Below are 26,859 nucleotides of genomic sequence, written 5' to 3'. Positions count from 1 at the left end.
GCTTGTCTGTTCCTTTTTGCTTGCCCCAGCTATGTCAGTTGGCTTCATAATAAATATTATGCTTCTGTACTGAGCTGCTCTTGCTTTGATCTTCAGACCAGCGTGGCTTCTGAAGCAGCTGATATTAAAGGACTGTTTACCTCAAAGGGATCTGTCTTTAAAATGATTGTACTTTATTTTTCTAACTCAAGACTTGCAATGCTGATGCTGAAATGAAGAATTACATTTTTCTAGAAAACAGGAAAATAGCAGAGAGCATTGTTGGGAGTATTCTTTCCTCCAGAGTATTGAACATCTATTTTCAGTGGTGGCTGTACTGAGAACATACCTGTGCCATGTAGTGAATACTTAAAATTGCTTTAATGCAGCATTATGCTATTATGGCATTTTACTATGAGTTTTATAAGAGTACAAATTTTGTATGCCATGATTCCATTGGCTGTCTCTCCCTGCTCTACACTGAAAATATCTCAATCTTGGCATAGTCTCTGTGGGTAAAAATACTATTTTCTTCAGGTCAGGATATTGCCAGTGTACTTCCTCTTGCAGCAGACCAGCAGTGGGGCACTTTCCAGCATGCAATTGAATGCTGCAGTCCAATTTTATGTCTATATCATGGTACTGGGACAAAACTGGAGTATGAGATTTGCCAGACTGGATCTGTTTGAGGTCGTCATTGAACTCTATGTCCTTGCTGTGATGGAGGTTCAGAGCAGATGCCTCACAGCGAGACACTGACAAGAAGCAACCTTTCAAGAAACAAAAGCAAAGAATTCAAATTATAAGGTGCTACCAAGAGACAATGATGTCCTAATTCTAGAGAGCTAATGGTTGGTTTGTGGACTGAATAAGGAGGATTTCTGTCACTTAGAAGGTTTAAGCTATATTGGGAAGGTGATGGGGTATCGCAGTGAGACCGCATTTTTCTCTGTAAATGGTTCAAAACCCTGCTCTTAATTCTGTCAGGAACACAGTTTTGCTGTTGTTCTTTAGGAGCAGATGTATTGGTAAAGTGCACTGTGGAATTCTATACTTCATGCCTTGCATGCTTCTCATTAAACAGCCCAGCTATGTTGGTGAGGTGGGTCCTCCAGGTCGCAGCTCTTTGGACAGTGTGGAGATGGCGTATGCTCGTCAGGTGAGTGGAACTGAAAAAACTTCATTAAACGTGTCCTACATGGAGGGAGACAGGGAAGATAAAGATTAGAGCTTAGTGTAAAAGAAGATATGATAGGTAAAGGTGAAAATATATGCCTGGAGATAAAATGCTTTTGACATACAAATCTTGGTGTTTTTAGAAGCATACTCACCTGTTTGCTATAGGATAATTTTTGTCAAAAAGAGATCCTGAGCATCACATATATGACTGTAGAAAGCATTTATGCTTGTAAAGTAAACGGAAATTAAGTTTTCAAAAGAGTTTTTGTAGGATTTGTGTCAATCCATACTTGTTTACAAATGGATTTTTTTTTCTTATGTGGAAGATCATTTTTCTCATATATGTGTGTAGGAAAAAACGTGCTGAAGTGTTAATCCTGACGTTTGTTGAATTATATCCTATTTTAATGGCATTGCTTTTGAGAAGCTTTAGTACACCAGCTATGAATTAATATGCTTGATTGCATTAGGCTCCCTCTGGAAATTTTCAGGGAAGACTGATGAACCTTTACATAACCAATTTGTTACTGTTGTTATTTGAGATTATCTGTTTACTAGCACTGTTGAGAACAAAATGAAAGAAAAGGACTTGATTTTTCAAAATGGAATATGTGAAACGACGTAGACAAAGTGTTGACTAATTTGCACACAATTACTGTTATTGTGTGCTTTGGCTCAGTCTGTGCTGAGGCAGAGAGCAGCTTGTGCATCTGTTTTCCTGCATCTGCATCCAGTTATGGTCACTGGGAAGAAACTTAATAGCAAAAGGTTCATGGTTGTGCTGGTAATGCATGCATTTCATTTAGTGGCTGTTAATAGTTTGTTATTTTAGTTCATATCTACTGTAATATACCCACAGTGAAGGTCTTCCTTAAAGCATAATTGTCTGTGCTTTGAAGCCATCAGTGTTACTCCATGGGGTTTGGATATGGGAAGCCCAGTCTCTCTGGCAGTCCTGGCTCTGGGGTGGCTGTGGAGTCACCACGGCTGGTGGGCCCTTGGCAGGGTCACGGGCTGTGCACAGACTGCTGCCACGTGCCCTGGAAATGCCGTGTTTGTGGCCAAGCTTCTGCTACCAAAACACTTGGTGCAGCCACTGCTCCCACCAAGGGCTCCAGAGAAGCTGGCCTGGCTGAGCTGTGCTTGTCAGCCTGCTGCAGTTCAGGAATAACCCCGTGTCAGCAGGCTGTGTGGGGCTCCTGTGCCTTCAGGGGGGAGTTGGGAGACCTGGAGGTCAGGAGGAGAGCTGGAGATCCATGCTGCATCCATTTATCAGCAGCCATGAAATGTATTTTAATTATACTGAAGTGATTAATTGTTCTTCATGGATAGTTCAGACTGCTTCACAGGAACACAGTGGCATCCACAGACAGGATTTCACTGATGCTGCATTCCGTTTGCAGGGCTGAGCTCTACATCTTGTCTGCACCCTGGGCATGTCGTAGTAGTGCTGCATGCCAAATGGAGTTAAAGTACAATGGCATTGCCTTTCTAGTATTGAGAATTATTATTTTTAGTGGAAGGTCTTTGGACTCAGAGTAGAATAAACAATAGTAGACGAAGCTCAGTTGAGATCAAGCGTTAAAATGGGGAGGTGTGTGTATACATTTAAGGGCAGGCTCTGAAGGGTCAGATTTCTCTTCATTTCCCAGTCTCAGATTTCCCTGAATACTGCCGCAAACCAGCAAAATCCTGTTTCTTTCACATCAGCAGGTAGGAGGCTGCCATGCAGGGGAGTATCACAGCCATCCACTTACCAGGTCACTTCTGAATCCCTGTCCTCCAGCAATTAGCTGCAGTTAGTCTAACAGGACATTCAGAGCCCCTGAACAGCTGGGCTGCTGCTGGCCTGGGGCTTAGAGGTGGTGTGCAAGCTTGGGTGATGCCTGATGCCCCTTCCTCTGCCATTGGGTTGGAAGTGGCTGATGTGGGAGAGGAGGAGAGGGACTTGCTGGGAACACTGTTTTTGAAGCCTGATTTAGATTTTGCTGCTGTGGCTGGGGATGGAATGGAGCATCATGTATATTGTTAAACATGCTGACTTTAATTATGTTTTAGATTTATATTTATAATGAGAAGATAGTGAATGGACATCTGCAGCCTAACCTGGTGGACCTTTGTGCTGCTACTGCAGGCCTGGATGATAAGGTACTGCCAGTAAGTTAACATAAGGAAATGTATTTAAGCTATTTTCAGGCTGTGATTAACAGCCTGCTGACATCAGGGGGAAAAATACTGATATTGCCAAAAAAAATTGCATGGCTCCACAGAAAACACAGAGGCAATACCAGAATTTCCTCCAGTACAGCAGGGCCCACCTGCGATGAAGTTGGTCATGGTGAAAATTTCTTAACAGAGCAAGGAAGAAACCAACCTGGTGTCCCATCATAAGTGATAAGCTGTTGAGGGAAAAATTGCTTTTAATTTTAAATAGATTCTCTTGTGTTTGGTTTACAAAATGTGGTCTCTTTATGTCCTTTGAAGATATTTAATTGGGGGTAAAGGGTCTTCGGTCAGACTCTGCTAGAGCTGAAATAGGCTCTCATAGCAAAGTGTAAAGCCCCTAGGATTGACTTTTAAATCAATGATCTGCCTACTTTCTTTTTTTTCTGTTCCTTTGTGTCGCCTTGATCCACCCAAAAAACGAAAACAAATGCACAAACCTTGGAGAAATGCCTGGAGGAGAATACTGTAGCAGGGTCAAGCTGTGAAAAAACTGTGCAAATGGGGAGAGCAAAAAGCTGCTCAGAAGCTGAAGGGCAAACCCTTCGAATGGATCTGAATTACAGATGTGCATCTTCACTCTGAACAGCTCTGTTTTGCAGGGGACAGCACGGGGAGTTTCAGTGTTCTTGGATGGCTTTGAAGCACCGAGATCAAAGAGCTGCCCTTGCCCAAGTGAACGGTGCTGTTAGTTCTCAGTATTTTGCCATTTCAGCAGGGACGTCCTAGTCCTGTAAGCACTGATATGATCTTGTCCTTGTGAATAAGCATATCTGGATGGTTTTCAGCCTTTATTTATAACTGAGCCTTTGTCCAAGTGATCAGTGTCCTTTTGATGCTTCTTATCACAGCTGATCACACAGCTTTCCAACAGCAGCCAGAGCCATTGCTTACATGGAAAGCTGATGATGCTGTGGTATATATTGAGTGGGAAGTACCAAGTACCCAGCCTAGTTTTGGAAATAGTTGTCAATTTTTGGGAACAGTTGCAGGTACAACATTTATAGCCATCTTCTTGTGCAAAAACTATGCAAAAAAAGCCTGTGAAATTTGAATTCCATGGGACAGAAGCAGCTTACCTTCATGACTGTATCCAGTATCTCCATTACAAATCTGAACTGACATGAATTACTCTTGTGTTCTTAGGCTTTCCTTAAGCATCAAAACACAGTGTAGCTCAAAACAGTGTTGCTTGTTCATCTCTGTACTAATTGCTGAGGCATGGAACAACTTCTTTACAGAACATCTCTGAGATGTGGGCCATGGTGAAACAAATGACCGACATCACCCTGGTTCCTGCCAGCGATGCCCTCAAAGTCCGGACCAACATGGAGGTGCGCATGGAGTTCGTGAGGCACGCTCTGCACTACCTGGAGGAAAGGTAAGATGGGTGCTCTGACTACAGATGGGTAGAGTTCCCTAATTATAAGCCAGAATGACTTTGTAGTGCACTTAGAGTCAGCTACCTCGTGCTGCCACAGATAGGTCTCTTGCCTGACTTTTCTATTGTGCAGGGCTTAGAGCAGCCACTTAAATAAAAAACTGTTCTAGTTTAACAGTGTTCTAGTTTAAAACGCCTTGAATCCGTGGGGAGGTTGTTTAGAAGTTGCAAAGACTTTTATTCTTTCTTCTATGTTGCTTATAAATATTTTATATACGTATGGTGATATGTGAAAGTTTTTCACTTGAGGAAAGCGATCTATTTCTCTTCTGCAAAAGAATATCCTCTTTTCTATATGCTCCCCTTCTGATTGCTGCCAGCAGCCTGTGAGGACAGCATGGGGACAAACCTGGTGCAGTGAGCCGAGTTCTGATCATGCCATTTCTACACTGAAAAGTTTTTGGAAAATGTGAAGAAGCTAAAGTTGAGACATGTAGCAGTGATTTTCAGACTGTAGAAAGTGGTTTGCTGTGTGTCTTAGCAAGTACCCTGGGGGCCTAAGCTCCTTGACCAGTAGAGTTCTTGGAGAGCCAGAAGCTGTGAAGCTGCCCAAAGCCAAGTGCCCATTCACTGCACACGTGGGTGCATGTTATTGCAGTGTCTCTTTTCTCGGAGCTGCAATGTGATGCCAGCAGGCTCTTCCAGCCCATGCAGTAACTGCAGGGTGGTATCTGGGCATTTGTTAGGGACGTGGATTGCATCAGAGCATGGAAAGCACTGCTCTCTGACACAGCACTGTGGGAGGAGATGCTCTCACCTCCTGGCACAGCCTCTTCTGGCCCTGACAGTTGGTTGTCACACCCCGTCAGTGCTCAGTGTCACCCGGGGATGGTGGCGGCTGCTGCCTGTGCTCAGAGGAGCTGGCACATGGGGAGAATCTTCTGTTCCCAGTTCCTCAGTCTCAGCAGAGTGTGATGAGCCAGTGACTCTTTACCTGATTTGCCACATACCCAACGTGATGAATTTTTACAGTGCCATTAACTGCTAACTGAAGTTGGGCGTTAGTTATATGTAGTACTTCCCCAATGCTCCCAACTGTGGAGATTAGGCATCTCAGACTTGGTTTTTCTTGGTTGTTTTTTTTTTTTTTTTAAATTAAAACCTTGCCCAAACACTGTGCATTGCTTCATAGCTTTTCTTCCCTGGTGGGACTTGGCTAATACTGGGGTTTCCATGCCTCACCAGCCCCTCACTCATATATAGAAGAGATGTAATGCCACTCACAGCCATTCATACGGCAGTTCCTTTGGAGCAACTGTGATCTTAAGCCCTGAGGAGCATGCACTTGCCTCAGGCATAATTCTGCTTATCAAGATACTCTGATACCTGTTTATGTAGTCTTTTAGATTTCTGATGGTGCACAAGTCTAACGTGCTGCAGAGAAGGAAAAAGAACTTAATGTCATTTGTTGATGCTGCTTACTTAGGTCTTCCTTCAGTGTACAAATTTTTGAAACTCCTGCTTCTAAACATGAGTATTTGTCAGATTGATCTGCCTTGATTAAATGCTTTGATGGGTTATTTTAAAACATTTTCTTAAAGCTGCCTTTGCCAGTTATATTTCTCTAAATTCCCTTTTTCTCTGGGATTTCTTTCTGGTAAGTCCATAGCCCTAAGGCTGATATTTTTCCATAGGGCAGGAAGGAGAGGCAAACACATCTGTGGTATTTAACTGTTCTTTCATGATGGGATTGAGAGCTACAGAATTAGGGTGGAAAGGCTTCTTGCCAGTTTTGTTTTTGAGCTTAACTTTGTACAGCAAGAATCTAATAACAGGAATTTCATAAGTGAGAGTTGAACCTGGAGCAGTCCGCTCCAGACAGACTCCAAACATGGTGTCTTCTGAGACTGCTAAATACCAGGATCTTCCTAAACGGACCAAAATTTGTGCCTCATTTTGTTGTAATGGTAACATTTGAACATCGAGTTAATTTGCATTAAATTGTTAATTCTGTCAGATCTGAAAGGCAGTGGATGTTTTTGTGGCAGGTGTGTCTCAGTCTGTTCGTGTTTGTTTTGCTTGTGTTGTTTTTCAGTTACAAAAATTACACTTTTGTGACAGTCTTTGGAAACTTGCACCAGGCTCAGCTGGGTGGAGTCCCAGGCACCTACCAACTGGTCCGCAGCTTCTTGAACATCAAACTCCCAGCATCTGTCCCTGGCCTGCAGGTATGGCCAGCACTGTCAGCCACCGAGCTGAGATAACAACACGAATCTCTTCACCCCGTAGAGAGGGGACCCGTGCAGCCTCTGGTGACTTTTCTATTGTTTAAGCTGCCTTTAGGGCAGCAGGATCTTACTCCTTCTCTAGAATTTTTTACTAGGAAAGTGGGAGATGGCAGACAAAATCACTCTTGAGTTCAGACCTAGTCCCAAAGCATGGTGGGTCCTCAGTAGCTTGAGTTCTGATTCTAGAAATTATAGTGTCTTCTGGTTGTCATCTTAGAAACCAACAAGCAAGAATTAAAATCCGTTATGGTGGTTCGAAAAAGCAGTAACTTAATCCCCGTGTTTTGCTTTTTCTCTTTTTTTTACATTTATTGTAAGATAATGAAACCGTCACCAAATGTCATTACACATGCAAATGTGTAATGAATTCATCTGAACTGTAGCCTGAAAAACCAATTCCTTTTATTTAGGAATCTGAATAAAACCCTTCTTACTGGCACATAGTAAAAAGTGCACAGCTGTGCATCTTCCAAATTATCAGATAGGCAGTCTGGGTTGAAAATTAAATATAAAAGTTAAATGAAGAAATAATAAATTATAACATTGGAGAGCACACAGCTTACCTGCTGAGCTCAGTGATTAGTTTGATATCTTTCTGTTTCAGTGAAAATGTTTTTAATACCTCGGTGGCCTAATCCAGATCAATATCCTGTGTGGGGCAGATATCATGTGGTAATTCTGGCATTCTCAGAACTGAAATCTGGGCTAGCAGAAGAGCATCAAACCTTTCACTGCTGAGATGTGCAGAGCTTTGCCAGGACTCAACCCTCATGACCTCTGGCTTCTGTAACAAACAGAATTTTTTACCAATACAACTGTGGGTATAAGGGCAGAAATAACAAAAGAGGCAAAGGATAAGGAAAAATCATCCAAATAGGTTGCTTTTAGGGAAAAGAATAAGTATGTCCTATTTCTTTTCAGGATGGTGAGGTGGAGGGCCATCCTGTGTGGGCACTGATTTATTACTGCATGCGCTGTGGAGATCTGAGTGCAGCCATGCACGTGGTGAAACGGGCACAGCACCAGCTGGGAGAGTTCAAAACCTGGTTCCAGGAGTACATGCACAGTAAAGACAGAAGGTAAGTGGGAACTAGGAAGGATCTTTGTGAGGGGTGGGACTGGCTGCAGAGTAGTGAAATCGTCAGTGGCTGGGTGGAAAGACAAAAAGCTCAGATGTCTTCTGGTGGTGATAGCTGCCTGATGTTTATATTGCCTACCTAAATTACATGTAGAAATGTGCATGTTTTAATTTGTGGCTTTGAAGTTGAGAAATCTCAACAGAGAAAGAGTAGTTTGAAAATATTCAAGAATTTACGTTTCAAAAATAATACAGTGTAGTGTAGGTTTACTTTTTTACAGAGGGATAAGCCCAGTGTAACAGCAGGATATGGCATACAATAGAGAAGATTTAATCTGCTGTCATGAGTCCTGAATCTCTTTATTTCCCCTGTTGCTTATTTTAACTGAATTTCCTTTGGGGTACACTTTTTACTACACCTGTTTTCATAAGAATGCTACACAGGGAAAGCAAGCAGTGTTTGTTAGAGGGCTTTAGAGGCCTCACTCTCACATCTTCCTTGTGTTTGTTCTCCTCTTCCAGTTTTTGCTGTCCAGCACCGGACAGAGGCCACTGACCAAACTGCTGCTGATGTGGTTGCAAGGTGGTTGAGTTAGTGCACCCTAAGGTGTGCTCTGAACTCCACAGTGGTTTTCTTTTCCAGCTTTTCTGCTTGCAATGAAATTTAAAAAAAAAAAAAAAAAAAAAAAAAAAAAAAAAAAAAAAAAAAAAAAAAAAAAAAAAAAAAAAAAAAACCAAAAAAAAACCCACCAAAAACCAACTAACAAACCAATAAAAAAGTAACAAACTAAGCTAACAAACTGAAAGGATAAAAATCCAAGTGCCATTTACCAAGTATGGTATGCCATGGTATTCTTCTATAAATCAACCTGTTTTGTAGAGAGTATCCAGGAGTGCTCATTATATCAAGGTTGTTGCAGAAACCTTGTTGAAGATACTGTCACTGTTTTCATTACGAACACTTTTATGATCTACAACATAATAGATTTATTTTGTTTCTATTACAGCTTTGAAAAAGTGCTTTGCCTACAGATTTGACAAACAATGCCTTAGTCTAGGAGAACACTTTATTGATTAAATTATGTACAATTCTCAACAAGAGGTTGCAAAAAGGAGTGACGAAGAACATGACGACAGTGTTTAATAATGATGAAAATGCCTCTCCTAAAAGACCTCATGGTACAATGACCCACCCACTTGTTAGTTACTAACACAAAGACTTCCAAAGGTGTTGTAAGCTTTCTTTTTCTGAAATGATGCAGTAGCAGAGTCAGACAAAAATAGCTCATCTGCCACAATATTAATGTACCCCTAAAGAGACTGTCATATGTGGTTTCTTTCCCTGCAGTGAGCATTTGAAGATGATGCTCCATTACTTTAATTAGGTGTTTAAATTCACGTGTGCAAAATTTTTACCTACAGTTATGAACAGGAAGTGCAAGAAGTATTGGCCAGCGCCTTACACTTCATTATGCCTTTGCTATGGATATGCACCTATTTACATTGACCTGTATCCAGGTTTCCTCATGCAAGGAAAATGGGTTTCATGTCTTTTCCTTCCATCTTTTCTTTTCCTTAGACTGTCTCCTGCCACAGAAAATAAACTGCGTCTTCATTACAGACGAGCTCTGAGAAATAACACCGACCCCTACAAAAGGGCTGTCTATTGTATTATCGGCCGTTGTGACATTACAGACAACCAGAGTGAAGTTGCTGATAAAACAGAAGATTATCTTTGGCTAAAAGTAAGTCTGGTGTTGGGGTGTTTGGTTTTTCTTTTTGTAAGAACAGGTCTAAATGGTACCACGTTTCTCCACTGCTGTGCTACCCTTCCTGCTTCTAGATCTGGTGTTTTGCATCAATGTAGTGCATGTGACCTTGAAGATAATGCAGGGCTGGGAACCCGAATCCCAGGGCTGTTCTGTTACCCTCTGTGCTATCAGGTGTTAGTTTGGGTACAGTTGTCTTTGCAAGTGTCATGTTTTTCATTTGACACTGATCTTTGTCAGCTGTTTTTACAAGTAGTATTAGCTTGCTCCAGTGAGGATTTTTTGAATTCTCCTTCCTGGATGGATGTCTGAAATGTCAGTGTGAATTGACTAAAGACAATAGTGCCGATGTCTGTGAAGTCTTTATGGTTTTGGTGAGGGCATGGTAGGTACTGGCTGGTACCTGTTTCTCCCCTTTATCAGAAAAAGGGTGCTAGAATGATGTATTTGTTAATACTGGATTTGTGGCAAAAAATGTTGCTTGAGAGTGTTTAGAGTCTTAGCATCAGAGTTTGCTGGCATGGATGGAGATGGAACCCCGGGGTTATACCTGCATGGATTTCAGCTGTTGCTGTGTTAGAGATCTTTGCTTCCCAGCAGTGGATGGAGCTGATATTGTGACTAGATGCAGTTTCTAGTGTGTTGGTCAAATCCTAGGAAGGGCTCAGATGGAATGAATATCTTCTAAGTGCATTGCTTATGCAAGGGCCATTATCTGTGCTGTTTTTTGGATGTGTTTTTTAGCTGAACCAAGTGTGTTTTGATGATGGCAGCACGAGCTCCCCGCAGGACCGGCTAACGTTGTCACAGTTCCAGAAGCAGCTGCTGGAAGACTATGGTGAGGAGCCACAGAGTGATGTCTTGCTTGGGGCTCTGCTTTTCTGCTGAGGACACTTTGCAGTTGTTATTACACAAACCCCAGACTGCACAAAAACCCTGCAGCTCTCCACTACTGACAGGCATCTTCAAGGTGTCCATGGACACCCTGCTTCCCACTCTGGAGTCATGGCAGACTTCAGTAGGACATGATGAATGAGTCCCATGTTTTCCCAGCGATCCAGAGAGTGAATACTCATCTGTGAACAACACTGCTGCTCTTTGTCCTTTATCCATTAATTGTGGGTTGCTTTGTCTCACCATAACATTGCAGAAGTCCTTTAGCAGCAATTCCAGCTTTGGGAATACAGAACAGAAAAGCAGTCCCTACCTAATGTAGTCATGTATTTCCAAGCTTTTCCTCTGTGTGCATCTGGTGTTCATCTTTTCCCTTGCATTAGTATTTCAAGCAAATTTCTGGGGACCCAAGTCACGGTTTCTTCCACTTCAGAAGGTTCTAGGAACAGCCGCAGAATACATTTTTCTGTAATCTTCTTCCAGTCAGTCAAAATTCAATCACTTGGAACTGTCCAAAACATACAAAATTAGATTCTCCACAGCCTTCTAGTTTGTAGTATCACTCACAGACAGATAAAAATATGTGGTAAGGAAATATAATAAGCAACTGTTGGTGACACTGAGTAGGAAAATCCAGGTTTTTAACATTATTTATACCACTTGGTGTAAGTATAAATGCAGACAAAAAGTTGTGGTCTTTAGAGAATCTGTCACAGTTGATCAGAGTTGATGCTTTGTTGTCTGAAAAGAACAAAGGAACTTTTCTGAGTAACTGTTTCTTCTGTTTCACTTTTTGAATATCTTTATGCTGTGGTCCTTCATGATAAATTTGCAGTGGCACAATTGTAGGTGAGTGAATTCCTGACCACTGAATGTGGGGTTAGGAATTCAGTTTTGTGTACTGTGTTTATTTTGGCTGGCACCTAATAAACAGCAACTATGCACTGTGACAGGAAGCATCCACTGGCAGTCATCTCTGATTGCGAAATCATGAAAATGGTGTGAAAATGCTACAGGTGTTATGTTTTTTTTTCAGGTGAATCACATTTTGCAGTGAACCAGCCGCCTTTCCTCTACTTCCAAGTGTTATTCTTGACAGCACAGTTTGAAGCTGCAATTGCGTTTCTGTTCCGGACAGAGCGCTTGCGCTGTCACGCCGTTCATGTTGCTTTGGTCCTGTTTGAGTTAAAATTGCTCCTGAAAGCATCTGGGCAGAGTGCACAGCTATGTAAGTCCTGTTTACTTTACAGTAAAGGAATATTTTCTTAGCCTTCAGAGTACCCTCTAGAAACTGCAGGACTGTGTGATTGATGGAAGATTTATGAGAACAATGTCAGAAAAGTTAATTGTTTTAGTTGCATTAGAGCTCTGGATCATGGTTCTGACTAATCTGAGTTGAAGATCAGTGTTTTCCTGGCATTAGATTCTCTGACAGTGCTGTTTCTGACATTGCAGTAAGCCATGAAGCTGGTGACCCCCCTGGTGTCAGACGTTTAAATTTTGTGCGCCTTTTGATGCTTTACACCCGTAAGTTTGAATCAACAGATCCAAGGGAAGCTCTGCAGTACTTTTACTTTCTCAGGTAGGAGCTAATATATATGTCTTTAGATATTCTCCTGGTTATCACTGCTTCATTATTGTTATCTGGAAAGTTCTCCGAAACAGGAGTACCTTCCTCTCTCTCTTTCTTTTACAGGAACGAGAAGGACAGCCAAGGAGAGAATATGTTCTTGCGTTGTGTTAGTGAAATAGTAATTGAAAGCAGAGAGGTGCGTTTGGCCATGTTTTGCTTTCCTCAGTTAATTCCTCTTTAAAATCTTTATTAGTCAGGACAGTCTTAGAGTTGCTTACTCTTTCTGCCTCAAGCAGACCCAGATGACAGCGGGTCTTGCAATGGGCTTGTGTTTAAGACATTTAATTGTGTCTTTTTGCCTGTTATTTAGTTACAAATACTTTTGACATTGGTTACTGTTTTTCATTCCATGACTCCGTCTTTGTGCTTAATAAATACGTTGTGATATATGTGTAATTCATCTATTTTTGTTTCCTTTTTTTTCTTACTTTACATCTATGTGGATATAGTTTGATATGATTCTTGGGAAGCTGGAAAAGGATGGTAGCAGGAAGGTGAGTTCACAATTTGTATTTTACATTATAAGTACAACCTATGTATGATTTCCAAAGCAGCCATGAGGCTATTTTGCTTCTCTTTGTTTTTCACTAGCTAAATTATTACTGTGTTTGAATACATTCAAGTTCTCCCAATATGAGGTCTTTTTACAGAATAATCTGTGACCTGCAGTAACAAAAGGTAGGTCAGGAACTGCAGAGCAGGCTATGTTCCTCTAGAACAGAGCTGGTGTAACTGAAGAAGCAAGTGGCATCAGGTAAGTTTAGTGAGGTCAGAATTTCATCTTCCCAGCAGGAAATGGAGTTGAGTTTAGGTGGGTGTGTGAGAATGTTCTGTTAACTGAGGTGTGCATGTGAAAATGATTTATGACAACATCATTCACCTCATGGAAGAAATGTATTGCAGTCCTTTAAAAATCCTTGTATTTAAAGGAGCAAGGGCTGACAGACCACAAGCATAGCCACAGCTGATCTGACTTTCGTATAGGTGAGAGTAAGTATTGGATCAAAGTTCAGCCATTTTCAGATGTGATGGATCTTACTTCCAGTGTAAAAGCGGATTCCTAATAGTAAAATGTGAGATTACACAGTCAGAAGATAAAGGAAACCTTAAGGTTTTACCTGGAAACAGGAGAGTGCATGCAAATGATGAAAATTTTAGATCATCAGTGAAGTTTTTCTGTTTGCTGTGACAACTTTGGAAGATTTCTGTGTAAAGCAGACTGCAGAATCATTTACATCTTAATTTTAAGATTAGGGCTCATACTGCTGTCAAAAATAGAGGAGTAAGTTATTTCTGGCAGGAGTTTCTTTTAAATGTCTTTATTTTGTCGTTTCAAAAGCACAGAGATTGCATACAGAGAGCAAAGTAACTTGATAATCTTTATAAATGAAAACAACAAATATTTTGTGGTTTTGCACTTTCTTTGGTGTGAAACCAACAATTTTAAGTTTAAAATAAGTTCTTCTAGACGATAAAGTCTTATTTTTGTGTCCTCAACTACAGTAATTTCCAGATATTCTTGACTCTTTCATCTCTTTCATTCTACATGTTTATTATTTGTTTTAAAATTCTTGTTGCCCTTTTGTTATCTGTGTGACATTTCACTCCCGACCTGTCATGCCAGTATAAACAAACTGCATCCCTGGAGCCCCTGGAATGCTCTATGCTGAAGTCTTTTGTGTTTTCTTCTCTGTGTCATCAGCAATTAACAGCTCAAACTCTGAGTTATTTTATCTGGGTCATTTTGAGTGAACTAGAAACCAAGATTGTCTCAGTGCTGACTCCATTTAGGAGAGACTCCCTCATGCAAGAGCTCATTCTATTTTTAGTGTCTCACTTTTGCACATTCCCATGGAAATGTACAGGCCATTCCAATCATAAGCCAACATGTAAAATATTCATTGCCTTGACAGAATATTCTGGAGTTTTTGAGCCTTCTGACTCCTCTTTTCTCTTTTTATTTTTGTCTCACCTCTTTAGCCTGGAGTGATAGACAAGTTTACGAGTGACACAAAATCTGTTATTAACAAAGTGGCTTCTGCAGCAGAAAATAAAGGATTGTTTGAAGAAGCTGCAAAACTCTACGACCTTGCAAAGGTATATGTCTTGTGTGCTGCCTTAAGTATGTACTTGGTTCACCTTTTCCCCTTCCAAACATTCTACCAACGTTCTACCCGTGATTAGGAGGTTCAGTTTCGTCTCAGAGATTGAATTGCCCTTACTCATGCAGTTTATTTCTGCTGCTGGAAGAACAGAGCCACAGGCTGCACGAAGAGAGTAGTTAGCAAATCCAGATGGATTGCGCTCCAGGGATTCTGATTTAGGACATTGTGGCTCTGATCAGTGTGCTCTTTTGTAGAGTGCTCCATGCATGATTTAATTCTGTCTAGTGCAGTTATTTACCTGGAGTGTACACTTCCAGTTTCATAGATGTTGAACTGAAGTCTAAAATAGTCTTTATATTGAGTACTCGTTTCCTTTTAAAATAGAAGCAGATACAACCATAACCGCTGTTTTAGAGAAAAACTAGGGGGAAATGCGTTTTCTTGTGACCCAGAAGCATTATTTTGCTTATAACTAGTATAATCATGACTTTTTATGTGAGGGAAGTGGCTCTGTGCTTGCAGTAGACCCCACTGCATGAGACTTTTCTGCTTTTTCAATGAGATTGAGACACCACGTTCCTTCATGCTCCTTTTATTTGTGTAATTTTAATGCCAACAGAACCCTGACAAAGTTTTAGAACTGATGAACAAGCTCCTTAGTCCAGTTGTTCCCCAGATCAGCACTCCCCAATCAAACAAGGAGCGGTTGAAGAACATGGCTCATTCCATTGCTGAGAGGTAAGATTCAAGTGAGGGCAGGACTGGGTGATTCACCTCGATGTGACCTGGGACTGTCAGTGCTGTGGGTGTTAGTTCCTGATGTTGTTTCTGCAGGCTGGACTGTGGCACCCACAGCAGTGTATTTAGAAAGACAAAGAAGAGGTCAGAATTTACCTTGTCCTGCTTGTGATGGCTTGCAATCCTAAAACCAGAAATCTTCAGGGGCAGGTCAGGTAAATTTGGCAAGAAATTTTATCTGTAGGTGAATCAGGATTGTCAGCTGGAGATAGTCTGTTGAGGAGCAATAAATATCATGAATTATATGTTTAATATTGATTTTAAAGCAAAATACTGTAACAGTCACTGAGTTGTTGCATGCAAGTCACTTGTTTGAAATAGTGTTAAGAGAGCTACAATTCAGAGTTGTAACAATAGTTCAGTAGCTGTCTGAAAACTGCTGCTTTAATGAAAGCTAAAAAAAGGGAATATTTAAGATGAATTGTGTATGGCTGATGCAAGCAGTGGACCTCATTTCCACAGCCTGTTACATTAGCCAAGTACAGTGTGGTGTCCAGAAAAGAAAGGAGGCAACTGAAAGGAATGTCCCCTGCCGTGTCTGTGTGCTAATTAGGGTGTGTGCATGAGACATCAGTGCTCAAGATTCATTAGCAGCTAAGAAGTTAGGAATAACCTGATTCTGAAAAGCTGTAGTTGGAAAATTTGTCCATGATTTTTTAAAATCGTCACCTTTTGGTGCATCTTGGCATGGTGACTGCCAGGGACAATTCCTGTATTTTACTACAGCAAAACGTGGATACCTATGAGAAATGCCTTACTGGTTTTTATCAACCATTGAGCTGCAGAGAGAATAAAAATAAACCAAGCCCACCTCCTGGCACTTTGAAATTGGGAAGACAAATACAGAAATGTATTGATTTCCATCAGAGGCCTTTGCCTTTCTTCTTTTGACACATGGCATTTGCCAGTCACTCCTTCTAGTCAGCCTTTCCTTCATTTAGGCGGGCTGGGATCAAGTGAAGATTGGTGCCATATTGACTTAGTGAGAGACTGATTTGGTGGCAGACATTAAAGAGAATTAAATCTGTGGCTTGAGTTAAAGCTTTAGCAAAGGCTGTAATGGGCTTTTTTGGTTTGCTGCATGCTTTGATCTGTCTAAAAGCACTAAATACTACTACTGTGCAATAATGCCACTTCACAGCTGCAAACCTGGGTGATTGCAAAGCCAAAGCAGTTCTGACTAGCACTTCTTGCCAGTTAAATGTAAGACAGGGCTTTTCCTTGTGTGCTGTCCTGATGTCAGTGCTGTAGGGATGCAGCATTCCTCCTGTGTGTCCTTGTGATGCTTTTGGAGCAGGGGAGACACCCAGCAAAACGGCCAAGAGGCTGCATGGCTTACCTGCAGCACCACTCGTGGGGAAGCAGCAGCTTTGTGCCCTCGTGCAGTTGGGAGTGAGAGCAGGCAGCCCTCCAGTTCATCCTGCAGCCAGCGTAGCTCCCGAGAGCGTGCAGGAGCTCTTAATCCATCCTTTAAGTCTTAACTTCTTGCCTGAAGCAGGCAGTTGTGCTAGAGGATTGTCTGCTGTAAAAACAGCGTGTTAAACGTGCTGATACAGAGCTTGCCTTGCAGGTCTCTGCTGCCTGGCACTGTCTCCCCATGAATGTGGGAAATGTAAACATTTGAAAGGAAACAAATGCTGGATTGCTGCATCCGATGCAAAACTGGAAGCGATTAACTGTGTTTTTAAGAAGGCACAACCTGTGAAAATTCTGCCTCCTGGTTAAGGAAAATGAAAGCTGTCCTTTGTTAAATGCCCTCTGTCCTTGAGTTTGATGTCTCCGCTTCCAAGAATTGCAAGGGCACAATTATAAACGGTTGCCGTTTTGCACAATAAAATTGTAACACAATTTCTTTCAGGTACAAAGCGCAGGGGATAAGTGCAAAGAAATCCACTGACTCCACGTTCTACCTTCTGCTAGACTTAATCACATTTTTTGATGAATATCATGCTGGTCACGTTGACAGGGCCTTTGATGTAAGTTTCAAGAGTTCTATTTGAAGTGTAGCCTTCCTAGTGCCCTTGAAAGCCCAGAATGTCTCAAATAACATCACTTTAAAAATTGTATTTAATGAGTTAGAAGGGACTGCAATGTTACAGGAATTTAAAAAGGTTTCTTCCCTGTTGCTTGATAAACAGGGTGATCTTCCTGGAGCATTTTTGTAGACATTGAACAAAATACTCCTGCTGCTCAACAAAGTGAGGAGATAAACCAGTAAATGACAATGAAATAATTTATCTTGAATGGAAACAAAAACATTTCATTTACACTTACACTTTATTAATATATATGGTACATAGAATGCTGATTATGTGTCCTGATTCCTGCTTTTCTCTTTGAAGATTATCGAACGCCTGAAGCTTGTACCTCTTAGCCAAGATTGCGTCAAGGAGAGAGTCTCTGCCTTCCGGAATTTTAGCGATGAAGTAAGTAATGTCTTGGGTTTAGCTTCCTAAAGCCTTTTGCTTTGTTAAAAGGATCTTAAAACCTTGTCATCTCATCATTCTTATTCTTTAGTAGAGACTATTCTGATTTCGTACGAGTACATTTCTTGGCTTGCAACTTTTTCTTAATGCTGCTCTTTTGAGCACTAGAATTCGCTGCCCAGAAATCCTGTCTCCATTTTGAAGAAGGTATCGGCAGATGTGAGCCTCCCTGAACTTAACTGAGTTTCACTCAAGAGTTCAGAATATTGAAAACTTTTAACTTGCTGGTGACTTAGTTCTTCCATGCTTGTAATGGTCACTAAGCATTTGCAGGGTGTTTGTTTCCTTCCCTCTAAATTACAGGAATTAATGGGTTAATTAGCAAATCAAGCATAGTGGAAAGCCATTACTGCTCTTGAACTGTTTTAACTGGAGGGTGGCACTTCTTTTTTAGGCAGTAATTGTGTATATTTGGGTGCTTTGGGGGTTTTATCTGACCTGTTGCCATCAAACATGAAGGTGCAGCCATTAGGCCTGTCTGTCTTAAAGCTCTGGGTAGTGCTTCTAGTGGATGGTGCAGTCAAAGTTACACCTGTGACTGTTTCAGGAATCTGTATAGTAAGGCTCATGGTTCTGTCAACCTGCTTTTGCTGCAATGTGTCTTTTTTTTCCCCCCTCCTTTGTGTAGATCAAACACAATTTATCTGAGGTCCTGCTTGCAACCATGAATATTTTATTCACCAAGTATAAGAGGATGAAAGGCACAAGCCCAAGCACTCCTGCCAGACCCCAGCGGGTAATGGAAGACAGAGATTCGGTAAGAATATAATCCTCACTGCCTGACAAGTTTTCCTGTATCCTATTCTGCTGGTTTCAAGAGACTGGGCTTCAAGTGACTGTGAATCTCCAATGGTCTTGGTTTTGGCTTGCTCAGTTACTTAGAGTCTTGGTCTACTGAGCTTGTCCAGTTACGTAGTCTCAAGGCTGGTCTCTGGTGCCTTCAGCTTTGTGTAAAATGTTGGAACTGGGTGATCTTTAAGGTCTCTTTCAGCCTAAGCCATTCTGAGTCTGTGATATTGCTTTAGATGACATTGACCTAATGGAGATACTACATCTATATTCTCCTCCTAGCAAGAGAAAACTTGTTTCTTAGTGGATTCTTAGATAATGAAGCAAATGGGCAAAGCGCAGTGTCTCTAGGATGGTTGATGTTGCTGCCATGACAACTGGGCTGCTGCTTTTTAAAAACCTGATTGCCACTCCTTTCATTTGATTAAGTGCTCGTTTCTGGTGGAAAGGCCTTCCTTGACTCTTCCCCTCAGCTTGCTTCTGTAGTGATGCAGGCCAACGTTTTCCAGGTGTTCTTGGGTGAAGCACCGAGATGCTCAAGCACATCCCCTTGGTGAATGCCAGCACTGTTCTCCTGCAGGGAGTGGGCAGCTTGCAGCAGGGCTTGGTCTGGCTGCTGTTGAAATGCATGACAGCAGTGGGTTTGACTTCACTGCTTGAGCTGGTGCAGAAGCATTTCCCCAAGCCACTGATGGCAGCCTCCACCTCCAGCAGGCTGCAGAATAGGCAGCATTTAAATGGCACAGCCAAATTTGTGAGCGCTCACCTGCCATCATAAGGGTTCACAGCCTAATTCCAGCCAGGTTTGCTCTTGTAACTCTTACTAAGTTAAAGCTTCTGCAGGCACTTGAAACCAAGGCCAAACCCTTTATCCTGTCCTAACAGATTAGAAAATAAATACCAACTCCTTTTGAGAGTGAAAACCCAGCTTGGGCCATAGCCAGCTTTATTCCAGGCTTTAGTCAGCTGCAGAAGTGCCTTTGATCTGTAAATTGTAATACTGGTAAAAGTCTTAGTAGCATTTTAAAATTAGATGGAAAAATAACAGGCTCAGGTAATGGTAGAGCTTTTGTATTTGGGGTACAGCCTGTGAGAGCTACGGGATCCTGCCTCACAGGAGTGCCTGTACTCCAGATCAGCAGCACTGGAGAAGGGTACACGCTGCCTGCGCTTCTCCCACCTTAAACTCTGCACGTGTGAAGAAGTCCCAGGCTAACACAATCTGTTACTTGCTGTGTGTCTTCACAAGGTTGGCACTGAGCAAAGAGTGCCTTAGCTCCTTGCTTTCCAAGTGAGCTCTTTGTTTTGATTTTGTGATTTCAGTCTTATGCCTCATGTAGAGGGATCTGCCATCTCCATGGGGTGGAGTGCTGTCAGGTGTCAGCTCAGGATGAATACCATGGGCTGGCTGGGGATGGGATTAGCAGCTTTGCTGGCAGAGGTTTGTGTGGAAGGAGGCCACCATGATATTGTGTCCTATCCACAATGTGCTCAGTGTGAACACCGCTGCGTAAACGTGCTCTGCACTCTTGTGCTGTCACAGTTGTGGAGATGAGCTGATAATGTACCTTGCTAAAAACCCTTGAAAGTTTTCTTTATTTCAGGCTTCAAGTTTTGTTAATCAAACTCCAGGCCTTGTGGTGGGATCTCGTGGCAGCAGGGTGTCAGTGACGTTGGGGGCACAGGGTTTCTGAGTCAGATCTCTGGCTGCTTTGTGCAGTACAAGCTGTGCTTTGCCATCAGAGGGGACAAGAGTCCACTCCTCTGCTGTCAGGGAGGGGATATGAGAACAGCTCTGTGACTGGAGTGTCACAAGGGAGCATAAGTCTGCTAATGTAGGATTAGCGAGAGAAAAAACCTACCACCCTGTAGCTCCCATCTGCCTAAAGATTTGCACGTGCAAAAAAATACCAGGCATGGGCACATTCAAGGTAGGGTAAGAATGGCTTTAGGATGTGTTGCCCTTTTTTTTGACCCTGAAGAATTTCTTCCAAGACTGCAGGTGTAGGGAATTTAGATTGTTTCAGTTGGCAGGCAACTTTGGTGTGAAGAAATGAGGGCATTACAGATGCGAGGAGAGAGGTGTTTCTTCAGCAAAATCTCATTCACCTGGAACAGAGATGACATGAGCTTCAGCAGGCTGTGCATGACAAGAATTCATCTCCTGAACCTCCCTGGGAGAAGAGCAGCATTTCCATATTTTCTGGGGAAGCAAATTTATGGGGAAATCAGGCCCTTTCAGAAACTTTAACAATCTTGGCACATTGCCCAGTAGACAATGCGAGTGAAAAATTACATTTTCTTGAATAGGTCTTTGAAATCCCTGGCTTTTGTTTAAATGCATCAGAACAGGCAGATTCAGATCCCTTTGTTCATCAGAAGAAAAGATAGTTGCTGTTTGTAACTCTGAGGCTACATAGCAGGGAACAGCAGCCTCCAGAGTGGAGATCAGAGCCTTTGGATTTGTCCTCTGGTGCCAAGCACTGCTCTGCCAACCACCCTGAGCAGGATCCTGCTGCCCTGGCTGGGACTTCAGCAGGAGCAGCGTGGGCCTGGCAGGATGGAGAGGAGTACTGCTGGAGCCCCCCCTGAACCCAGTAATGCTCTCTGTTAAACATCTCCTGTCCCACTTCGGAGGTGGACTGGACTCCACTTAGAAAAGATCAGGTTTGGGGTCACAGCTGGCATTTCTGCATTGTGTTTATTTCAGAACAAAATCACCCAAACTGTGTTTTGAGTATTTTTTCTTTTATGTATATAATTAATTCGTTTCAGGAATGAGGGAACAAAGTCCTGTCCCACTTGGCCTGATCCATTTTGTCAGATTTCAGGCAGAGATTGCAGGGAGCCCAGCCTGCAGTGCTAGAAACTGTGGCTGCAGTGACAGCCCTGACCCAGATGCTGTGAGTGCATGACAGCAATGTCAGAGGCTCCTCACCCCTGCCAGGGGTGGTGAACTCTCTGGAGCAGCCCAAGGGCATTATCTTGGCAAAATTAGGACATGAATGGAATGGAATTAGGTTTTTTTTCTTTATTATATATGGTCTTATTTTAAATTGCAAGTAACTCTAAATGTTCATTAAGTAATTACAGCCAATAGAACATCTAGACCTCCAGGCCGCTCTTAACCTCTGCAAACCTCTGCTTGTTCTTCCCTAAGTATTGTTTTGATTTTTAAAAATAGGCCAGCTCTGGTATCTTTGCTGCTGTAAAGGTAAAAGAGAACAGTGACTCACATCACTCTTCTGCCCTTCTTAGTCATGGTGAGAGTTTTTTCCTCTTAATACTTTAACTCCAAAGTCAGATTCCTTGACATGCCTTTTTTTTTTTTTTTTTTTTTTTTTAACTACCACCTGTTTTGACCTCCACTGAAAAGCAGCAGCTCGGACATAATTGCACAGCCTCAGTGTGTAGCACATTTGGGAGCAGGCTGGGAGACTGACTGGGGCAGAATGAGTGATTTCCAGGCCACCTTGTCAAGTTGCCAGTCCACTGGAGGTAACTGGCAGCCTGGGAGGGAAACTGTCCTGGGAGATGTTAGCAATCAGGTCAGTCTATGGAAAACTCTCCCAGCTTTTCCATTATCAGCCTCCAGAGCTCCTCTGTGGCTGTTGAATAATAGACTGGTTTAACATCAGCCTGAAAAAGGGGTGGAATTAGCCAAAGAGGCTTCAGGGATGGTGTTTATAAAAGTTCCCAACCGTGGAATGAGTTTTGGTCACTTCTCAGTTTCTAAGTTCCTGCTACCAGATTTACCATCCATGTGCCAACAGCAAACTAAAAACCTTTGGCTTTCTCTGCAGTCAGTAGGTGAAAGGAGGATTTGAACAGTGGGATCTTCTAGTACAGTAATTTTGAGGTGTTAAAGAAGAAACACCTGTTAACTGTTCAGACTGCTTTGAATGCTTCCTGCAAAGATTTGGGGTTTATGTATTCTCTCTCCTACCACTTGTTGGAATGACTTTCCTTTTACTTTAATAACCGTTTTAACAAATGAAACAAATTACTCCTGAATTCCTTCAGCTGTTCTGTAGTCATCTGGTGTGCAAGAAGGGCTTTGCTTGCTTTGGACAAAGGTCCCAGTGGGCTCGGTGCCTCTGCTTTCCTTGTGTTACTGGCAGGAAGAGCCTTTGAGGAGATTGGTATGTTGCAGGTGTTGCTGGAGATCTCCAGTCGCGCGTGGCATCTCTGATTTGTTTCTAGTGCTTCTGCTTTGAGAACATTAATGCTGCATTTCAACAGGATCAACTTTGTTTTGCAAGGTGGGACAGAATCCTGTTGCCCTGGGAAAGCCCACTTCATGCAGAAATTACAAGATTGCCGCAGTACAGCAATGCCCCACATTGCTGAAAATGTTTTTTTCTTAGGTATTTTCAAATAAATGGGATTATTTTTTAAGCAAAATGGTAACTTGACATGCATTTAATTCTTGCAAAAGGGAATAATTGGATTTTCTTCAAAATGCAGAGACTCCTTTCCCAGAGAGCAGCTCTGAGAAATAAAGATTAAGTGTGCTGGTTTGAAGAGTATTGTATCATTGTATATATATATATATATTTTTTTAATACTGAAGTAACTGTACTTTGTTTTTCTGTTTTTTAGCAACTTCAGTCTCAAGCTCGTGCACTGATAATGTTTGCTGGGATGATCCCGTACAGAACATCGGGAGACACGAACGCAAGACTGGTGCAAATGGAGATCCTTATGAATTAGCAGAGCAGCTTTGGCTGGGTTGCAGCAGCCTGTGCCTGTCTTTAGTACGTTCAGAGGGCCCATGGGACCAGTGTCATTTTGTATTCTGTATTTTTGTTGACGGAAATAAATTTCTTTGGTTTTGATATTTGTTTTTGACATTTTCATTTTCACCGATTCTTGTGTTTTTATGTTCTTATTATTTTCATTTTCAATTGGTTTACATTCAGAAATTTAGTCTTAATTGGTTAATAGGCTGTGCAGAAAAAGAAGTCATAGCTCTGCAGCAGGGACACGAATATGGAATTTTATAGCAGAAGATGAAATGGAGAAAAAAACCTTTGATTTATTGCTTAATGAAACTTAGAGCTGAGAAACTTTAGGGGGTTTTGAATGCATGTTAAGTGTTGAAAATGTGTCTGATGCCCCACCCACCATCAGTCCATCCCGTTGTCTCGTGTGGCGCATGTGCTGCTGCGGTGCTGGTGAGCTCTGTGTGCTGCACAGACCCCTCCCTGCTGAACCAGGTGCTCACAGCCCTGGAGCTCTGCTGAAGCTTGTGCAGGAGCAGCTGGGTTGGAAACAGGTTTCTTTTGGTAGGAGAGTTTGTTGTGAGCAACACGTGAGTTTGGAGTCAGTTGCATTCCAAGTGGGCCCCTGTCGAGTTCCCCAGAAGTGAGGAAGCTGAACCAGAGAGGCCCAGGTGTGGCTGGATATTACTGTTGGTTTGGCAGGAAACCTGAGCCCTGCAAAAGCAAGGCGCTTAAAAAATGATCACTTTTAAATGTTTTGAGTTAAAATTGAATGAGTGAAAGCCCAAGGAGCCTGTTATGGTAGAAACTTTTATTTTTAATATAACTGCCTATCTTTGAAAAAAAAATGGGAGGAGTGTTGGTGGTTACTCTGGCTGCCCCCTGCTGCTGTCTCACCCTCTTGTGTTACTGGGACATGAGAACGTGTGGAGTTTGGAATGCAGGCCAGGCAGCAAAATGTAGGGGCTGATCTTAGCCTTTGTATGTTAATAGCTATCACCGGAGAGAATTCATCTCCATTTTGCAATGTCTTCGTTTACGGGGATGGAGGAATATCTGACTGACATGATGACAATTTTTCAATTACCTTTTTCACCAGAAATGTTGTAGCATAAGTTTTGTCCACCTTTTGGACAGGAAGCAAAGGGCTTTTGCCAGCCACCCCAATCCGTGTCTCTCAGTGTTAGCAAACCAGCTGCTGGGTTCTCAGAGGATAGAGCTAGGGATTGTGTACAGCATGGAGTGCTCCTGTGGCACGGCCAGGATTGGCCCAACTGAAGGCTGAGAGAGACCTGGACAACACCCTGCAAGTAAAGGGGTGTGGGTGAGTTACCAAGCAGTTATTTGGGGGTGGGAGTGGGGTAGAATTGCTTAACAAACTTGTCAACAGGTGAGTGTGGAAAGCTGTATTGGCTATTAACATTTCTGGCATATTTGTGTGGAAATGCTTCCCGGCATATCTCAGGTAAGATTTGATCCCATTCCATAGAGAACAGGCACCTTGCCTGTTGTTTGTGGGGAGCTGTGGGGCCAGGGCTGCCCCACATGCAGTTCTGTAGGATGCCCCTGCTCCTGTGTTCTCCTTGCTGGTGCTCAGCCCCTGTCCCTGAGTTACTCCCCGCATCAAACCACCTCCTGTACAGAGAAGCTGGCAAGTCTGCACCTGTCCTCAGGCAACTACTGACCTGAGCAAGAGAGGGACAATGTTTGCTGGAGTCTGGGAAGGCTGAGGGCCACCTTCCCCACTGTAACTCTCCCTGACCTGCCATTCTTGCAGGGACAGAAGTGCTTTGGGGCTCAGCTCTGCCATTTCAGGACCTTGTTTTCCTGTCTCTTGCCCATCCCCTGCTCAGGAGGGCTATTGTGCTGCCTCACTGGCATGTTCTGATGTCCAGTGTTGAACCTGGGCACCTTCTATAAGCAGTACATTACCTTTTTTCAATCTGCCCTTTGAGGAGGCTATAGCAGGTGCTCTCTGGTGCTTATGAGCCTTCTTGGGTATTGGTAAAAGGGAAAGTTGATGTCTGTATATAGTTTGCTCCCTTTGTGCCCAGTGGTTGTGACCTCCAGCCTTTGGTCCCTTTTTAAGCTAATCAGAATCTGAATTATTTCATGCTTTCAAAATCCAAGATGATCCTTCCATGATGGACAGATGGGAAATAAACCCCAGGGAATCCAAGTCCTGAGACTAACCCTGAAAAGGTAAGACCAGCCCCATTTCAGTCAAGATAAGAGATTGGGGGTATAACAGAAAGTGCCACAGATATTTGAAGTTAATTTATTACTTGTTGATTGCCCTGTGATTTCCTAGGTTTGTGGAGGTGGTGAATGTTCCATCCCATCCATCTTCCCATGTTCCCCAGAGTGGCAGGTTCCAGGTCGGTGTCTGAGCCTGGCTCTGGCAAACCTGACTCCTCTGCGTGACTTCAAGGGCTTTGCTGCTTTGAGGTAGATGCTGTGCACATACTGGTGCTTTGCTGAATAAGGTACCCCCACGACTTTGCAGATGTCCCTGTTTTCCCTCCACCTCATGCTTATTCTGCTGGAGAGAACAGCCAGCTTTTGCTCCCTCAGGATTTGCATCATCACGCTCTGACTTTGCTCATTTACAAGCTTAGCCTTTTCTAAATAGCTCATGTGCTGGAAGGGTTTTTGGGGTGTCACTAAACTCATACCTTGTGTTTGGTACAGCCTGTTCAAAGGTGGGGAGCAGTGCACAGTGCAGCAGAGCTGGGGATGTTCATCTGAGCTGAATACATTCTGGGTAAAAACGGACAAACCTTCTCCAAGTCAGTGGAGCTCTGCTCTGTACACAAAGCAAGACCAGCTTTATACACAGAGCTGGTCTGCTTTTTATACACAAAGCAAGCATAAATTAGGTTTAGGATAATTCCATCTGCTTTTTCCTACTGTGAGACTAATCCCTGGCATTAAAGATCCTCCAGGTAGATGAGATGTATCCAAAGGGTGACTCATTGGTTTGAGTCAAACACAGCTGAACCTTGTGTTGCTGCAGGAGATTAGAGGAAAAAGTGAGCAAGTGTTTGCTGTGAGAGCATGTGACAAGGTTGTTCTGGTGTGGATGCAGCAGAGGCAGGCAGTATCCAGGTCTGTGTCCCACAATTTGCATGACACTCTGGTTCTGAAATTTCCACACATGCTGCAATAGCAGCACAGCAGCTCCTAAAGCTTTATAGACTGCACCTCCTCCAAGGACCAGGGGCCGAGTGATGTGGTCTGCATTTACAGGGGAGTTGCAGGGAAATCTAGAAATATTCGCTGTAAACTTCTGCTCTGTTGCCTGTCCAGTAGGGAAAAAATAGTTTAAGTTCTGCCCAGGGTTAACCTGGTAAAAACTACACTGAGCTAAGGGAAGGCAGTCAGCTCCTGTGGGAACTGCAGTGCTAAAATGTGCCTCGAGGGCCTCCTAAACACTGTTAGAAAGCTGGTGTCAGTAGGTCTTGTCTTCTCAGCTGTCTCTGTAAGGTTTTTCTAGTCCAGATGACAAAATTAATCCTTTTAAGTATTTACTA

General features: G+C 42.6%; 1 protein-coding gene across 12 annotated transcripts in view; it reads left to right on the top strand.

Moving 5' to 3' along the window:
• NUP93 (nucleoporin 93) overlaps nucleotides 1–23,440 on the top strand; it is a 78,350-nt gene extending 54,910 nt beyond the window's left edge. For 8 of the 12 annotated variants that reach the window (XM_040075192.1, XM_040075190.2, XM_040075193.2 and 5 more), the window contains 17 exons: nucleotides 1,064–1,138; nucleotides 3,217–3,315; nucleotides 4,623–4,762; nucleotides 6,858–6,990; nucleotides 7,972–8,129; nucleotides 9,708–9,873; nucleotides 10,642–10,735; nucleotides 11,828–12,019; nucleotides 12,247–12,373; nucleotides 12,488–12,560; nucleotides 12,874–12,918; nucleotides 14,405–14,521; nucleotides 15,149–15,267; nucleotides 17,186–17,303; nucleotides 17,670–17,753; nucleotides 18,442–18,570; nucleotides 23,205–23,440. In XM_040075192.1, coding sequence (XP_039931126.1) covers nucleotides 1,064–1,138; nucleotides 3,217–3,315; nucleotides 4,623–4,762; nucleotides 6,858–6,990; nucleotides 7,972–8,129; nucleotides 9,708–9,873; nucleotides 10,642–10,735; nucleotides 11,828–12,019; nucleotides 12,247–12,373; nucleotides 12,488–12,560; nucleotides 12,874–12,918; nucleotides 14,405–14,521; nucleotides 15,149–15,267; nucleotides 17,186–17,303; nucleotides 17,670–17,753; nucleotides 18,442–18,570; nucleotides 23,205–23,315 — 1,980 coding nt within the window. In that variant the 3' untranslated portion in view covers nucleotides 23,316–23,440. The remainder of the gene's footprint in view (nucleotides 1–1,063; nucleotides 1,139–3,216; nucleotides 3,316–4,622; nucleotides 4,763–6,857; nucleotides 6,991–7,971; nucleotides 8,130–9,707; nucleotides 9,874–10,641; nucleotides 10,736–11,827; nucleotides 12,020–12,246; nucleotides 12,374–12,487; nucleotides 12,561–12,873; nucleotides 12,919–14,404; nucleotides 14,522–15,148; nucleotides 15,268–17,185; nucleotides 17,304–17,669; nucleotides 17,754–18,441; nucleotides 18,571–23,204) is intronic. The other 4 variants (XM_040075197.2, XM_040075199.2, XM_058422055.1 and 1 more) reach the window with 1 other exon arrangement.
• The last annotated feature ends 3,419 nt before the right edge of the window (nucleotides 23,441–26,859 follow it).

The sequence above is a fragment of the Hirundo rustica genome, chromosome 11 (assembly GCF_015227805.2).
Source record: "Hirundo rustica isolate bHirRus1 chromosome 11, bHirRus1.pri.v3, whole genome shotgun sequence".
NCBI lineage: Eukaryota > Metazoa > Chordata > Aves > Passeriformes > Hirundinidae > Hirundo > Hirundo rustica.
The sequence above is the reverse complement of the archived record's forward strand: the minus strand, read 5'-3'. Positions and strand labels throughout refer to the sequence as shown.